The sequence below is a fragment of the Tilletiopsis washingtonensis genome (genome assembly GCF_003144115.1).
Source record: "Tilletiopsis washingtonensis strain MCA 4186 unplaced genomic scaffold FA09scaffold_10, whole genome shotgun sequence".
NCBI classification, from domain to species: Eukaryota; Fungi; Basidiomycota; class Exobasidiomycetes; order Entylomatales; genus Tilletiopsis; species Tilletiopsis washingtonensis.
This window is the reverse complement of record NW_020312007.1, coordinates 195,997-209,975: the sequence shown is the minus strand read 5'-3', so window position 1 is coordinate 209,975 and position 13,979 is coordinate 195,997. Positions and strand designations below refer to the sequence as shown.

The window sequence follows — 13,979 nt, the reverse complement described above, 5'->3', positions numbered from 1 at the left end:
GCTCTGAACTTGAGCTACTTCTCTACTCGCGAGGCCCAGCCTTCCTCCTCCATCACACGCTTGCGCTCCTCGGAGCGCGGCGTGATCGTAAGCTTGAAAGGCAGCGGCTCGGAGCTCAGCTGTTGCAGGTGGATCAGCGACAGTACCGCAGCACGAGCTGCAGGTAACTCACGGTGTCACTGAAGGCCAGCGGATCGATCGGGATCTGGTTGCCCTGCTCGTCGAGTGCATGTGCGAATTCGAAGCCCCAAAGCAGCGCAGGGATGCTCGTTCCGAGAGAGCGCATGGCGAGATTCATGCCCTGGGCACGTGGGCGTCAGCTGTCTCAAGCCAACGCGCAGCATGAGCCACCCACGGGACAGATGCGACGGCCCTGCGCGAAGGAGTAAGAATACGGTAGTGATGTGATCTGCACAGGCAAGCTCACAAAGCCAAAGGGGTGGATCATGAGCTTGTCCTTGGCGTGAGCGAGGTCGAGAATCGCCTCGGCCTCGCCCTGGTGCAGCCATCTCTCCGGCTTGAACGCGTGCGGCTCGTCGAACACGGCCTCATCGTTGTGGCTCGACTCTGCGCCGTAGGAGGGGTCTTAGCAGGGCAAGGCGAGGGATCACAAGAGACGCACCGGTGTTGCCGAGGATAAATGCGCCCTTGGGAATGTGGTAGCCCATGTACTCGTCGTCGCGGGTGAGGCGGTGTGGCATGCCGCCCGGCACGAACGGGCGCCAACGCATGAGCTGCAACGTGAGCTGCATCAGCTTTCTGGATCAGGCCTGCCATGCGGTGTGGGTACCTCTTTGATGAAGGAGGCGGTGTATGGCAGGCTCATGAGATCCTCGTGCGTGGGCAAGCGGTCGCTGCCGACCAGACAGTCGATCTCGTGACGTGCCTTGTCGGCAGCCTCGGGAAACAGCACGAAGGCCATCATCGCCACCAGCAGCGCAGAGGTCAGCGCGTTGCTGCCGGCGCTGAAGCTCGAGCCGCACACGAAGGCCGCCTCGTCGTCGCTCAGACCGTTGGGCTCCGCCTGCGAGCGAATGATGTCGAGCCCGTAGCAGTCAGGCGCCGCGCCGTGGCGGTCGGCCTCGCGGACCTCGCCAAGCATGCGCTTGAAGACGTCTAGAGCCTCCAGCAGCCACTGCATGCCGGTTTTCTTCGTGGGCAGAATCCAGGTCGGCAGCTTCTCGATCACGGTGAATGCGTCAACGAGCCAGTGTCCTGGCCTCACGGCTGCGAACAAGTGTTCCTGCCCCGGCGCGTCAGTCGGCGTGAGGGGCGTGTAGCGAGCTCGCTCACGTTGATCTCGAGGCTGGTGCCATGTCAGCGTCAGCGAGCTACCTGAGGCTCGCCGCGGAACCTGACTCACATGGTCTGCACGTCAGGGCTCGTCTTGGCATCGGGCACGCGGAAGCCGTAGATGATCTGCACGATCGACGAGACATGGTAGCGGTCGACGTGCGTGCGGAACTCGAGTGGGCTCTTGACGAGGTCACGCAGCAGCACGCGGACCTCCTTGTCGATGCCGCCCTGCAGCCGGGCGCATTTCGGCTTGGTCAGGGCCGGCTGCATCGCCGCGCGATGCTTGCGGAAGAGCGAGCCATAGGGCGTCAGGAGGATGGAGAGGCCCATCTCAGCCATATCGTTGCCCATGATCAGGCGCGGACGACAGCTGTACTGCGGGGGGGAGTCAGACTCCCGCAGCCTCGAGTGCTGACTCTGACTCGCGCACTCTTACTCACGATGGACCCGCGGTGCTGTAGCAGATCCGTGATGGCTGTGGTGGTGCCCAGCACGACGTACGTGTCGTGGCCCTTGACGACGCGGTAGATGGGGCCGTAGTGCTTCCTCCAGGCGGCCAGGTGGCGCCAAGTGTACGTGCGAGGCACACCCACGCAGCCGATGAAAGGGATGGAGAAGGGGCCAGGCAGCGGCTTGAGGCCGCGCCGGCGCAGCTGGTGGTGCGAGTGCAGCCACGTCGAGCTCATCGCCATGACGAGCAGCAGCACCACTGCGCCGAACGTGTTGGTCGCGTTGAGCTCGATTGACCAGACGGGCATCTTGCCGCGGTCGTGGGGTTGATGGTGGTTGCGACGAGAGAGGTACCAGGCTCGCTCGCTCCGACCCGCCCTCCTCTCACTGAGACACATACGGCGCCAACAGGGCGAAAGTGCTGCCCTCGCTCCCACGCCGCTGCGGCTCACCTCCTGAGCTCTGGCCTATACCGGTGCTGCGCACGTCGCCTCGCCAACTCTTCATCTCGCCTGGCGAGCATGGCACCTCGCTGCAGCAGCTGCCGGCTTGTCGAGCCAGCCGTCTCTCATTTGGCGTGACATATGCAATTTGGCGCACACAGCCCTCATATGTCCACGCCCTTGCTCGCCAGATACTCCTTCGCGTCCTTGATGTCCTGCTCAACCAGAGCAGGTTAGCACGAGCAGCCTTCACGGCTGGCGGGAGATGGGCCGGAAGGCCGCCTATGCCACATTGCCGGCAAGTGTACTCACCCCCATCAGCTCCTGGTACGCCTCGGGCACGTCGTTGAAGTTCCAGAGGCCCCAGCCCACGTTGCCCAGCAGCCACGAGCCGGTCGCGACGAGCGCCCACCACGGCAGCTGCGAGAAGAGATGGTGAGCCTACTGACGGAGCTATCACGCAGAGGCTGCGCAGTGTACAGCCCGCCAGAAGCGCATCGCCGCACTCTCTTATCTGTCCGCTGCACTCACTGTAGGCAGGATCTGATCCCGCACCTCTGTCCCGAGCCACGGCAGCGGCATGATGTGCAGCAGCAGCAGCACGTACACGAGGCCAAAGGCCGCGATGGCCGTGGCGAAGCGTGTGGCGCGGGTCATGCTGGAGTCCTGAGAGGTAGCGACGGGTGATGGTGGAGTGAAGAGAAGCGCGGGCGTTGCGAGAGCGCGCGAGATCAGCCGCGGCGGCGCGCCCGTGCACGCCAACCGCGCTCCTCGCTCGGCGCGCTTCTCCTCGTGCGGCGCTGTGTGCATCTCCACATCACCCTCGTGCGGCCCGCCATGCGCCCTTCAGCCCGCCCGCTCCTGGCGCCTCTGCGCGCCGCTGCGGTGCGCTCAAGCACCAGCAGTGCTGGCGCCGTCGGCACTGCCAGCTCCTCCACTCCGCATGCCGCACCGGCACGGCGAGCGCTGCGCACCTCTGCGCGCGTCTCGTCGTACTACCCGCCGCCAGAGCCCTTCACGTCGGCGCCCGTGCCCGAGGCTAGCTCATCGACATCGCGCTCAGCGTCGCCGCTGTATGACGCCGACGTCGACTCGCCCGGCGCGCTGCTCTCCACATTCGGTGCCGACGCCGCGCTGCTCTCGGCGCACCTGGCACGTCCGCCGACGTCGCTGACGCTGCGCTCGCTGCTGGCGCTCGGCGGCTCGCCGGGTAGCACGCCTTCGCGCGCCCACATCCTCCAATCTGCCCGATTCACTGCCGGCGAGCTGCCGCTGCGCCTGGCCCGCCGTGTCGCCGCCTTCCGCGAGCTGCCGTTCATCGTTGGCAGCAACCCGCACATCCAGGCCGTCGCGCGCCTCTACGCCGGCAGCTTCCAGGCCATTGCCAGCCTGCCGCGCATCGCAGACGACGCAGACAATGAGCGCTTCACGCGTGCGCTCGAGGCGATGGTGCAGGACCATGCTGAGAACATCCCGACGTTGGCGCGCGGTGAGTCATGAGTGCGCAACAATCGGTGAAGGGTGGGCACTTCGCGAACGGCAGCGGAGACTGATGCTCGCCGCAGGCTTCCTGGAGTGCAAGCGCTACATGTCACCAGCGGCGATCTCAGCCTTCCTGGACGGCGCGATTCACTCTCGTATCGGTGAGTAGTGCCGGGACTTGATTACGCTTTGCAGCTCCTGAGTTCCTCGACCGCAGGCATTCGCCTCATTGCCGAGCAGCACTTGGCACTCTCTGCCTCGCACACTGCCGGTCCCGCGTCGAAGACAAGCGTCGGCATCATCGACACCTGTCTCTCTGCCGCGCAGCTCGTGCAGGGCTGCGCCGACTTTGTGGGCCAGCTCTGCGAGAGCTCGCTCGGCTGTGCGCCGGAGTTGATCCTAGAGGGAGATACGAAGAGCACATTCGTTGGCGTCGCAAGCCACCTTGTGAGTCGCTTCAGTCAAAGCAGGCGAAGTGGCGCTGACGCAGTGACGACGTGCAGACGTACACGGTGACCGAGCTGCTCAAGAACAGCTACCGTGCCACTGCTGAGAAGCACGGCCGTGCCGGCGGTGATGTGCCGCCGGTGCGCATCACCATCGCGCGCTCGCGGAAACACCTGACCATGCGGATCCGCGACGAGGGCGGCGGCATCAGTCCTCGTGCGTGCTGGCGCGCGGAGCCATCATCGCGGCTTGCTGACCTGTTCGCTCGTCAGAAAACTTCCCCAAGGTCTTCCAATACACCTTCACCACTGCGTCGTTCGACGAGGCGGCTGCGAACGCAGCAGTCGATGGCGACGACGGTCCGTACGCGCTGCAGCAGATGGGCGGCATGGCGGGCGGAGGCGACGTGCTTGCTCAGATGGGCCAGGGACCGGGAGTCGGCGGCGGCATGGGCACCCTGGCTGGCTTGGGCTATGGTCTGCCGATGAGCCGGTGAGCAGCGCGGTGCCGTCTAGATGTACGCCGAGGCTCACGCTCGCTATTAGCATCTACGCACAGCACGGACGCGGCAGCCTCGACATCGTCTCCATCTGGCCGCACGGCTGCGACTCGTTCCTGGCCATCCGCGCCAATCCGCTCGACGAGCGATGACCGTCACCCGGATAGCTGACTCGCATCATGATTATCATTCGCCACGGGCACAGAGGTAACGGAGGGGTCGCGCAGGAGCGCACATTATAGGAATCACATCACGGAACATGGGAATAAAGAGGCCCGTCACCATTCGCAGTGGAAGCAGATCGTCGGAAGGAAGCACCGCTCAGACCGCAGCGGCGGCGGATGCCTTGACGGGCAGATTCAGGATGGTGAAGCGCGGGCTAGCGTTGCCTGAGTCGCCGAAGAGCACGACGCTGTGGAGACGGGCGTGAGATGCGAGGCTGCCAAAGCAAGGAGCACGTCGACCTACATGTAGTTGTCGCGGCTTGGCAGGTCGTCTGGCAGCTCGAAGCGGACGATGCCCTTGCCCAGCGGGAAGCCCTCGGCCAGCGTAGTGGCTGTTTGGCGCTGCGTGAGCGCCTGGATCCGCTGCGGCCCACGGTGCGGCATCACTCACTTAGATGCTCGTCCAGCCCAGTCTCATCCGATGTCCAGCCCAGCTTGAGCACGCCCGAGTAGGTGCGCAGCACAGCAGGCATGCCGGACAGCGACCATTCGACGCGGTGCGTGCCGCCCGCGAGCCAGACGGTGTTCTCGGTGGGATAGATGATGGGCGGGTTGTAGACGATGCGCTCGACCAGAGCCTCGCTGCTGCGTTTCTCGAGCTCCGGCAGGATGCCCTCGTTGGAGCCGAGGGAGAACTCGGGTGCGGGCGCGGCCGCGGTGAGGACGGCGCTGAGCGCGGCGAGCAGCGTCGGCAGTGCGAAGCGCATGCTTGGGGCTTTGGAGGTAGCTAGAGATGTAGAGCAATGTGCGGACTGGCAGAGAGACGCTGCTTTTGTAGTCGATGTGCAAAGAGCGGGGCTGTGGTGGGAGGCAAGCTCCTGGGGCCTCCGGCGGCGCGCGAGAAGCAACACCAGAGAGGTGCCCCGCGCGCGCGTCAGCGGCCCTCGGAGCGGCGGGCCCGAGGGCGCTCGGCGAGGTGGAGCCCCGCTGCTCAGCGCAGCGTCAGACCCCACCACAGCGCCGGAGCGCCGGCGGCCGCGTGTCTCATCCGCAAATAGCCGTTGGGTGCGGCACACTCCTGTCGTCGAGGCCCCGGGGCACCCAAAGTGGCAAGTCTGCGTGAAGTGCCCGCACCGACGCCGGCAACGGCGCGCCTGCAGCATCGAAGCACGCGCGGCGGCCTCATCTCGCCGGCCTCGGCCCTCATCTTGTCGTCACCACGCGGCCGTGCGCCCCAGACAGGAGCTCTCTGAATAGCCCAGAATACCCAGATCAGTCCTTCTGAGGGACTGATGCCAGCATTCGGCGTCTTTGCTCAGACGCGAGGCAGATAACAGGTCTCGAGGCTGCGGCTCCGTCCGTGGCCAAGGAGACGCGGGGCAGCTTCGTCATCCTCACCACTTCGGCGCTCCTCCTATTTCGCTCCAGTGCCGGCCCTTCTATCTATGCACGGAAGCGCTTGCGGCTATCACGGGCATCTCGTGCCTCTGCCGCCTCATCATCGCGCCCAGAGATCACAGGACCTCATCAGGCCGCGCTTCCTCGCACGGCACCATCAGAGGGCAGATGTGCTGCTGCGGGAGAGATCCCTTCGCTGTGACGAACAGGCACGGCACTCTCCGTCGACACTTCAGGCACACACAGCACCGCAGCTTCGGCACAGCACCGCAGCTTCGGCAGACTTGCCCGACTCGGCGGCCTCGGAGGGCTGCGCGGCACGGCCCGTTGGCGGAACCTCCAACGGCGCCCGCCGCGGCGCTCGGCATGCACGCCTCCGACGCTGCGGCGGGCCGCCATGGTAGCGAGGGATAGGCCTGACGCGGGAAGGGCTTCATGACGCCTCGGAAGGCCGTGTGCTCTTCGACGCTCAAATGCGAGGTACAGACACGGCCACGAATACCCGACGCTCACACTCCGAGGGCCGGTGCCCATCTTCCCTGCAATCGCGTGCCGCACCGTCTCCTCACAGCTGGGTGTCTGCTCGACACGGGCTTCGGCTAAGCATCTCATTGCCATTTATGAGCCTACGAGGCCACCTTCTGCCTCTTGATGTGCGGGTTGCTCGCAGCACTCGCGGCCAGCTTGGCGGCTCGCCGTTCCATCAGCAGACTGGGAAGCGGCGGTGCCAGGCGCGCAGCCTCCGCCTTCTCCTTCTCCGCCTCGATCTCGGCAGCCCGGATGGCCTCGGCATCGCCCTCGACGCTCTTGAGCTTCTCCTTCGGCAGCTTCGGCACCACGACCCGGCCGAAGAAGTCGAGCGCAGCCTTCTGCGGTACCGCAGCGGCAGGCTGGGGACCGGAGCGCGTGTACGCGGCAATGGCGCCCGCTGCTGCCCGCGCGGCCAGCTCCTTGTACTCGAGCGGGTTGCCGTGCTCGTCTGTGCATCTGGAGTCAGTATCGAGGCGGGAAGGATGCTGGCGCATTCACGCACCGACCGCGTCTGCACCAACGACCTTCATGCGCAGCTTGGCCGACTCCATCTCGCGCGCGATCATCTGGCGCACGGCAAAGCGCGCCGGTCCGACAGTAGTCGAGCGCTTGCCCTCGTACTGCACAAAGGCATCGAGCGCCGGCTCAAGACGGTAGATGAGCTGGCCCTCTTCGGCGCGGTCTTGCACGAAGTTGAGGTTGAGGCCCAGCATGATCTGCACGACGGCAGCGAGCGTGATGCGCTCGTCGGGACGCGTCACTTGCGAGTTGACCTGCGTTGCATGTAAGCGCCGGTCCAGGCGTAGCCACAGGACTACTCACTGGTCGCAGGTCCGGGCTGAGCATGCGCATCAGACTGGGGCCCAGCTCAGTGACGATGGACTCCTTGCTGAACAGGACGCGCAGGCCTGTCGGAATCGCAGTGTGCAGCTCAGCCGCAACCTCTTCGAAAGCAGTGCGCTTCAGCTTCGCCTGTGAAACATAGTCTGTGAGCATACGCCTGATGCGAGCGCGACCTCGCCAGCACCTACCTCGTAGTCCGCACGCGGGTATGCTGGCATCTCGTTGACGGTGTTGGCGAACAGGAAGTGCCACGGCACGAAGCTCCACGCCGAGTACTGCATGAGCTCCGTCGTGCCGAGCTCCCAGCCCTTGTCGCTGAGCTGCTCGCCCCAGACGATCCAGTCGTGCATCTTGCTGTAGCGCCACCAGCCGTCGTCCTGCGGCCGCAGCAGCGGATAGTGCTCGAAGCAGCCGTGCAGCAGCCGCTCGTGCTCGCCGCTGGACACCACCTCGTGCGTGATGCGCGCCATCATCTCGTGGCCGTCGCGCGGCGCAGAGCCTCGTGCGCGCTCCTTCGGCGAAGGCGTGCGGAAGAGGAGCTCAAAGACGCGCTGCGTGTTGGTGCTCCCGTCCTTGATGCCCAAGCCGTTGCCGTCGCGGTCACGCACCATCGACGGCACCAGAGTCGGGCCCCGAGCGCGTGCCATCTGCAGAGCATTGAGGCAGGAGCGCACGTCGCAAGATGTCAGCTCGGCGAGCAGCGTGAGGCTGCGCGTGTCCGTCGCCAGCGACTCCTTCTCGCAGATGGCGCGAAGACGCGGCACGAGGTGGTTGGTCGTCGGCTTGGGCAGGCGCACCAAGCGGGCGATGGCGCGCAGAGGGCGCAGCGCAGGCGCGTAGCTGTAAAGAAGCGTCAGCACGGTTCGCCCACTTTGCCTCCATCACACTCACAGGTCGTTGCAGATGCAAATGATCGGCCGCAGCAGGGCACGGTTCTTCTTCTTCTTGCGGCCGCCCTTGCCCTTGCCGCCCGAGTTACCCTTGCCCATCTCGATGAGGCGCACAAGACTCTTGATGAAGCCCTGGCCCTCGGCAGTGCCGCCCGTCGCACCGTCAATCTCATCGATGACCACGCACGTTGGCCGCACCTCGCCAATGGCGGTGCTCTCCAGCGCGACGCGCACGCGATCCTCCACAGCGCCGGCTGTGCGCGCATCGGACGCGTTGAGCTCGTGCACTGCGTACCCACATGTTGCCGCTACGACGTGGGCAAGGGTGGTCTTGCCGAGGCCGGGCGGGCCGGAGAGAAGAAGCACGCGCTGCTCTGGTCGATCCCACGCATCGTAGTAGGGCATCGGACCAGAGTCGTCGCCAAAGCGGCTCGGGCCCGCGGCGGCCTGGGCAGCAGGCTCGTCGCGCGGCCGCTTGCGTGCCTTGCGTTTGAAGACGCACGGGTCCCAGCTCTTGAGCCACGAGAGCACGTCGCGGTGCACGCGGTCCTCGCCGAGCAGCTCGGTAAAGCGCGTCGGGCGGTAGCGCTCGACCCAGACGCCCATCTTCTGCTTCTGCGCGGCGGCCGAGAGCTTCACGTCCGTGACGGCTCGTGCCTTGCGCGACTCGGCACGGTCGGCATTGTCCGCGACTGCCGTAGCTGCGAGCGCCTCGGCTGCTTGCATGACCTGATAGGCGGGCTTTGCCAGGAGCCCAGTGGTGCCGAGGCCGTAGTGCGGCGGAGCAGCCTGTGCAAAGAATCAGCGGAGAGGCCCTGGCGAGCGCAGAGCGTCACTCACGTGCCAGCCTCGCATGCGCTTTCGGCGCTCGAACCGCACCGTGTTGCCATCCATCGTCGTCGCGCCCCACGTGCCCGCCGGGATGTACTTAGGGATGCCTCCAATGCCCAGCAGTGGATCTCTGGCGCGCACGGGCTGGGCCACAGCCACAGGAGCACTTCGTGGAACCGGCACTGCCTTCGCGACCGAGGCTTGCGCGGGTCTGTCGTCGTGCGCATCGAGGCGGGCGCTTGACGGCCCTGCTGCAGCGCTGGCCGTTCTGGCACTAGCACGCACCACCTGCACGTCATCGTCGATGTGGTAGACGAGCTCAGGACGCGTCACGCCCTGCTCCACGTACTCCTCCTCGACGTCTGACGGCGGCTGCTCCTCCTCAGCCTCGGCCAGAGCCAAGTCGGCGTCAGGGTCAAAGTCGTAGCCATCGTCCTCCTCCTCCATGCCGACTTCGTGCAGGTCCAGCCGGCGTTCAGAGGGCCTCGGAGCTGGCGCAGGCTCCTCGTCCATCGCCTCGGCCTCTGCGAGCATGGCCGCCTCCTCGTCATCGGCGGGCGCCGGAGCTCGCGGCGGCGTCGGCGAGCGGCCAAAGGCGTTGAGCGCATCGATGGCGTTGATGTCGCGAGCACCCAGAGCGGGCGTGGCGCTTAAACGCGGCGATGCGCCGCTCGGGAGGAGCGAGGCTGAGGCGCTGCTGGCAGCCAGGACCACAGCGGCCTTGCTCGGCGACTGCGAGAGCGGCGGCGAGGGCAGCAGGCCGAGCTCGGCGGCAGCGCTGTCGTCGCCGGTGCCGAAGATGTCGTCGTCGTCGAGGCGCATGCGCCGGGGTGAGGAAGGGATCGACATGGCGTGCCCGGGGTCAGGCGGCGTGATGGTGCGGAGCAGAGGGGAGCGGCGAGAGGCCAACAGGCGCGCTCGCGCCGCAAGCAACACCCGCGCCCGCCACGCGTCGCGTCGGCGGGCAAAAGTGCCGTGGGAGAGGCGCCGCCGCGCCGCTCGCTCCCGCCGCATGCGCATCTTGCCACGAGCTCCCATCCATCTTGCCTCCGCCGTCGATCTCGCTGAGCGACAAGCTGGCCGGCGAGCGCGGGCACCCAACGCATCGCCCTCGCTCTGGCCGCCTGGAATGGAGCGCAGCAGCGGCTGAGCGTCACGCTGCATACGTCAAGCGCCGCGACGAGCACCTCAACCGCGATGCCCCACTCGACACCCACGCAAGACAGCAAGGCTGCCGCGTGAAGAGAGCCATCAGAGCCATCTAATGCTCTCACAGCCATGTCTTCCTCTCGCTGTGCTGTGTGCCTCGATATGGCCGTGCATCTCGAGGTCGATGGCAGGCTACGACTGACGCAAGCGTGCCTCGACGCCGATTAGATCTGGCGTCACCGGTGAGGTCGTCACGCCCCAGGCGCCTCACCTCGAAGGTCACACGCCCGCGCCGTTGCTTCCGACCCAGCAGCGCCCTTCGAGCACCCTCACGGTCACACAGCCCCGATGATGCTGCTCATAAAGCGCAGCCGAGCTGTCAGGCAGTTGGGCGCGCTCGGCACGAAGGTCTTGTCCCGCTTCAGAGCGATTCGAAGATGCCTCTTGCCCACCACCGACTCACTCCGTCGCAGCTCATCATGCCGCCCTCCGAGCTCGACTTGCCGCTGCCAGCGCATCTGCCACCTCTGGCGCCAGTCTCCATCTCGCCGCACGCCTTCTTCGACCTGATCGTCATCGGCTCGGTGGGTTTTCTTCAGGTCCGCAAACGCACCACAGCTGACCCCTGTGCAGGGCCCTGCGGCGCTGGCGCTCGTCTCGCGCATCTTGGAGCAGCGTCCAGCTGCGCTGTACACCGACGCCGAACACCAGCACCTGCACTGGCTGAAGCGCAGCTCGGCCTCACGGGGCGGCATCCGCTCGGCCCGCACGCTGCGCACCAAGGCCCGCGGCTCGCAGCGTGCTCTGGCCGGCGGCAATGGGCCGCCTGACGATGAGGAGAGGCCGGCGGCCGGCGACTGCGAGTGCGAGGGCGTGATGCGTATCTTGGTCGTCGACCGCCTCGGCGGCTGGCTGAAGCACTGGGACACGCTCTTTGCTGCATTCGAGATCAGCCATCTGCGAAGCCCGATGTGGTTCCAGCCCGCGCCCTCCGACCTTGACGCACTCGTCGCGTTCGCCGAGAAGCACGGCTGCGTCCCTCGCAGCGCAATTGCGGCACCGTCGGAAGCCAGAGGCCGCTCCCAGCGTCGCGAGCGTGGTCTGCCGGGCAACATGCGCGTGGAAGACGGGCCCGCAGCACCGGCAAAGGACTATAGCCTGATCGAGATCGGCGGCTGTGTGGGCAAGGAGGCTAGCAAGCACCGCAAGAAGAAGCTCGCAAACAGCAGCGCATACAAACGTCTGCACCGTGACATCGGACCGGCGGTCAACGAACGCGACCGGCAAGACTATCACACGCCATCCACGGCGCTCTTCCGCGAGTGAGTGGACGTTTCGGAATTTCCATCAATTTCCTTCGCTGACAGAGCGCAGCTTTGTGCAGCAGGAGGTCGTCGAGCGCTACGGTCTCGACGGCAAGTGGACGATTGCAAAGGAGACGCTCGCGCCCGTGCAGAGCGACACAGATACCGAGCCGCCTGCGATCACTCTGGTGCGCGGTGAGGTCTCGAAGATGCAATACGGCGACCTGCACGTCGCCGGCTACGAGCGCATCGAGGGCTTCAGCGTCGAGACGGCGTGCGGTGGCCGAGCCGGTGGACGAGCGGTCGTGTGTGCGCTCGGACCTGGCGGGCCTCCGGCTCTGCCCGCCTGGCTCCGGCGTCCGACTACTCAACCTTGCGCCGGCAAAGGGTGGGCGCACACCAGTGCGCTCGGATCGCCGTCGTTCAAATTCCCACCGGCGCACGTCAAGGAGCGAGGAGGCGGCACGCTGCTCGTCGTCGGAGGGGGGCTGACCTCAGCGTGAGTGCAACCGGCAGAGCCCACCACAGGACAGCGGCTGATCCTGTTGCAGGCAAATCTGCGACCTGGGTCTGCGCAAGGGCTTCGACAAGTGCATCCTCATCATGCGAGGCCACATGAAGGGTGAGTAGCCTAGGCAATTGTCCCTCGGCCGCTGCTGAACGACCATTACAGTCAAGCCGTTTGACGTCGGACTCGAGTGGATGGCGCGCTACTCGGCCCTCTCGAAGATGCAGTTCTGGCAAGAGGAGGACGCCACGAAGTGAGCTGCTTTGTCCGCTTCGTGCTTCCTCATTCTTCTGCTGATGCCTCTGCTGCAGGCGGCTCGAGATGCTGCGAGGAGCGCGAAAGGGCGGCTCGATCACGCCGCCTTGGGCAGCTCGCATCCGCCAGCTCGAGACGACCGGCTCCCTGCAGATCTGCACGCACACGACGGTCTCGACCGCCTCGTGGGACAACACGCAGCAACGCTGGTCGCTCGACCTGGTCACCACGACCGACGGCCGCGAAGTGCACTCGCAGGCGACGCCAGACTACATCGTCGCTGCGACTGGTGCTGCACCTGGCTTCTCGTCGTTGCCGTTCGTCAAGGACTTTGCGCAGCGTCATCCCCTTCCCGAGGTCGGAGGTCTGCCGTGCTTGACGCAAGACCGTGAGTGACATCGAGGCAATGCAGAGCCGTCGCTGACCCGCGCCTTGCAGTCCAATACGGAGAGCTTCCGCTGTTCTGCGTTGGTGGCCTGGCAGGACTGCAGATGTGATTGCTGCAGACTCGCTTCGGACGCCCAGGCTGACTCGAGCATACGCAGCGGACCCGCGGCCGGCAATCTGGGCGGCATGCGCGAGGCAGCGGACCGTGTGGCGACGCGGCTCGGCGAGCTGTCGCTCGGCACGCCCAGCAACACGACGGAGGCCTCAGGTTCGTCGGGCGAGGGGCTGCCCGCTGAAGAGAGCCAGGCGACCGCGGGCGGGCGCGAGTGGTTCGGCTTCAGCGCGCTGGCCGTCGAGGGATGATAGATGGATATTGTGACGAAATGACATGTGGCCTAGCCTTTCACGATGCAGCGAGAGCCGGCGAGTTGGTTCACAGGCCACGCGGCTCGCTGTGCCGAAGAAATAGAGGTATATGAGCAGCGGGCCGGGGCGATCTAGGATGGTGTCGGTCGGATCACGAACGCCGCAGCACAGAGAGGCCGCCGTGCACGCGGCGCTGCTGCACGAGCCACGAGACGGGCGTCGGCTGTGCGCCGGGCGCCGTGAGGATGCTGGCGGCGTTCGACTTGGCGCGCAGCAGTGCGAGTCCCTGCTCGTGGTATGCCGAGGCAACGAGACGCAGCTCGCGCCGAAGGACGGAGACCTCCTGCTGCAGCGACGTCTGTGCGAGGCGGGTGAGCAGAGCCGGAGAAGAGAGGGCGTGAGGCTACGCACGAGGAGCGGTGCAGTGGCTGCGTCGTTCGGCGAAGCCTTGAGACGGCGATCTTGCTCTTTGATGAGCTGCGGCCGACACATCAGCACGGGAGACAGAGCCACTCTTGCCAGAACGCTCACCTTGCGCGCTGCAGACAGCTTCTCCCGCGTGGCGTCGGCGTCGCGCCGGCGCGCAAAGTACACCGAAAGGGTCTTGTTGGCCTCGCGCAGCTCGCGGACCTCTCTCTGCAGAGCTGAGAGGACACATCTGCGTCAGTCGACAGAGAGAGAGAGAGAGAGAGAGAGAGAGAGAGAGAGAGAGAGAGAGAGAGAGAGAGAGAGAGAG

At 65.9% G+C, this 13,979-nt stretch overlaps 7 protein-coding genes across 7 annotated transcripts in view; 2 read left to right on the top strand and 5 right to left on the bottom strand.

The window, feature by feature from the left end:
* Positions 1-14: 14 nt before the first annotated feature.
* On the bottom strand, positions 15-2,054 carry FA09DRAFT_338575 (cytochrome P450; the record flags this gene model as incomplete). The annotated part of the gene is made up of 9 exons (XM_025744124.1): positions 15-119; positions 173-301; positions 356-373; positions 428-567; positions 623-734; positions 791-1,243; positions 1,294-1,306; positions 1,364-1,671; positions 1,737-2,054. The coding sequence occupies 9 exons, from the start codon at positions 2,052-2,054 to the stop codon at positions 15-17; spliced, it is 1,596 nt and encodes a 531-aa protein (XP_025598423.1).
* Positions 2,055-2,353: 299 nt separating this feature from the next.
* Positions 2,354-2,846, bottom strand: FA09DRAFT_338574 (dolichol-phosphate mannosyltransferase subunit 3; the record flags this gene model as incomplete). The annotated part of the gene is made up of 3 exons (XM_025744123.1): positions 2,354-2,404; positions 2,502-2,609; positions 2,721-2,846. 3 exons carry the CDS (start codon positions 2,844-2,846, stop codon positions 2,354-2,356), a joined length of 285 nt encoding a protein of 94 aa, XP_025598422.1.
* Positions 2,847-2,998: 152 nt separating this feature from the next.
* Positions 2,999-4,903, top strand: FA09DRAFT_329770 (alpha-ketoacid dehydrogenase kinase). Its single transcript, XM_025742314.1, has 6 exons — positions 2,999-3,678; positions 3,755-3,832; positions 3,889-4,118; positions 4,175-4,334; positions 4,391-4,610; positions 4,664-4,903. The coding sequence occupies exons 1-6, from the start codon at positions 3,027-3,029 to the stop codon at positions 4,767-4,769; spliced, it is 1,446 nt and encodes a 481-aa protein (XP_025598421.1). The 5' UTR covers positions 2,999-3,026; the 3' UTR covers positions 4,770-4,903.
* FA09DRAFT_18607 (hypothetical protein) lies at positions 4,803-5,636 on the bottom strand. The gene is made up of 3 exons (XM_025739364.1): positions 5,233-5,636; positions 5,086-5,173; positions 4,803-5,029 (listed from the first exon to the last, which is right to left on the bottom strand). The coding sequence occupies exons 1-3, from the start codon at positions 5,546-5,548 to the stop codon at positions 4,939-4,941; spliced, it is 495 nt and encodes a 164-aa protein (XP_025598420.1). The 5' UTR covers positions 5,549-5,636; the 3' UTR covers positions 4,803-4,938.
* Positions 5,637-6,775: 1,139 nt separating this feature from the next.
* FA09DRAFT_360427 (hypothetical protein) lies at positions 6,776-10,159 on the bottom strand. The gene is made up of 6 exons (XM_025745231.1): positions 9,284-10,159; positions 8,445-9,232; positions 7,742-8,393; positions 7,533-7,682; positions 7,213-7,483; positions 6,776-7,158 (listed from the first exon to the last, which is right to left on the bottom strand). The coding sequence occupies exons 1-6, from the start codon at positions 10,121-10,123 to the stop codon at positions 6,806-6,808; spliced, it is 3,054 nt and encodes a 1,017-aa protein (XP_025598419.1). The 5' UTR covers positions 10,124-10,159; the 3' UTR covers positions 6,776-6,805.
* Positions 10,160-10,902: 743 nt separating this feature from the next.
* FA09DRAFT_325406 (hypothetical protein) lies at positions 10,903-13,240 on the top strand (the record flags this gene model as incomplete). Its single annotated transcript, XM_025741166.1, has 7 exons — positions 10,903-11,007; positions 11,057-11,745; positions 11,798-12,226; positions 12,279-12,349; positions 12,401-12,488; positions 12,547-12,854; positions 12,903-13,240. The coding sequence occupies 7 exons, from the start codon at positions 10,903-10,905 to the stop codon at positions 13,238-13,240; spliced, it is 2,028 nt and encodes a 675-aa protein (XP_025598418.1).
* A 154-nt stretch (positions 13,241-13,394) lies between these two features.
* Positions 13,395-13,979, bottom strand: part of FA09DRAFT_338569 (hypothetical protein) — a gene marked incomplete at both ends in the record, with an annotated part of 1,989 nt that continues 1,404 nt past the window's right edge. Inside the window, 3 exons of the mRNA XM_025744122.1 lie at positions 13,395-13,601; positions 13,655-13,720; positions 13,775-13,887. Of these exons, the coding sequence (XP_025598417.1) occupies positions 13,395-13,601; positions 13,655-13,720; positions 13,775-13,887 (386 nt within the window). The remainder of the gene's footprint in view (positions 13,602-13,654; positions 13,721-13,774; positions 13,888-13,979) is intronic.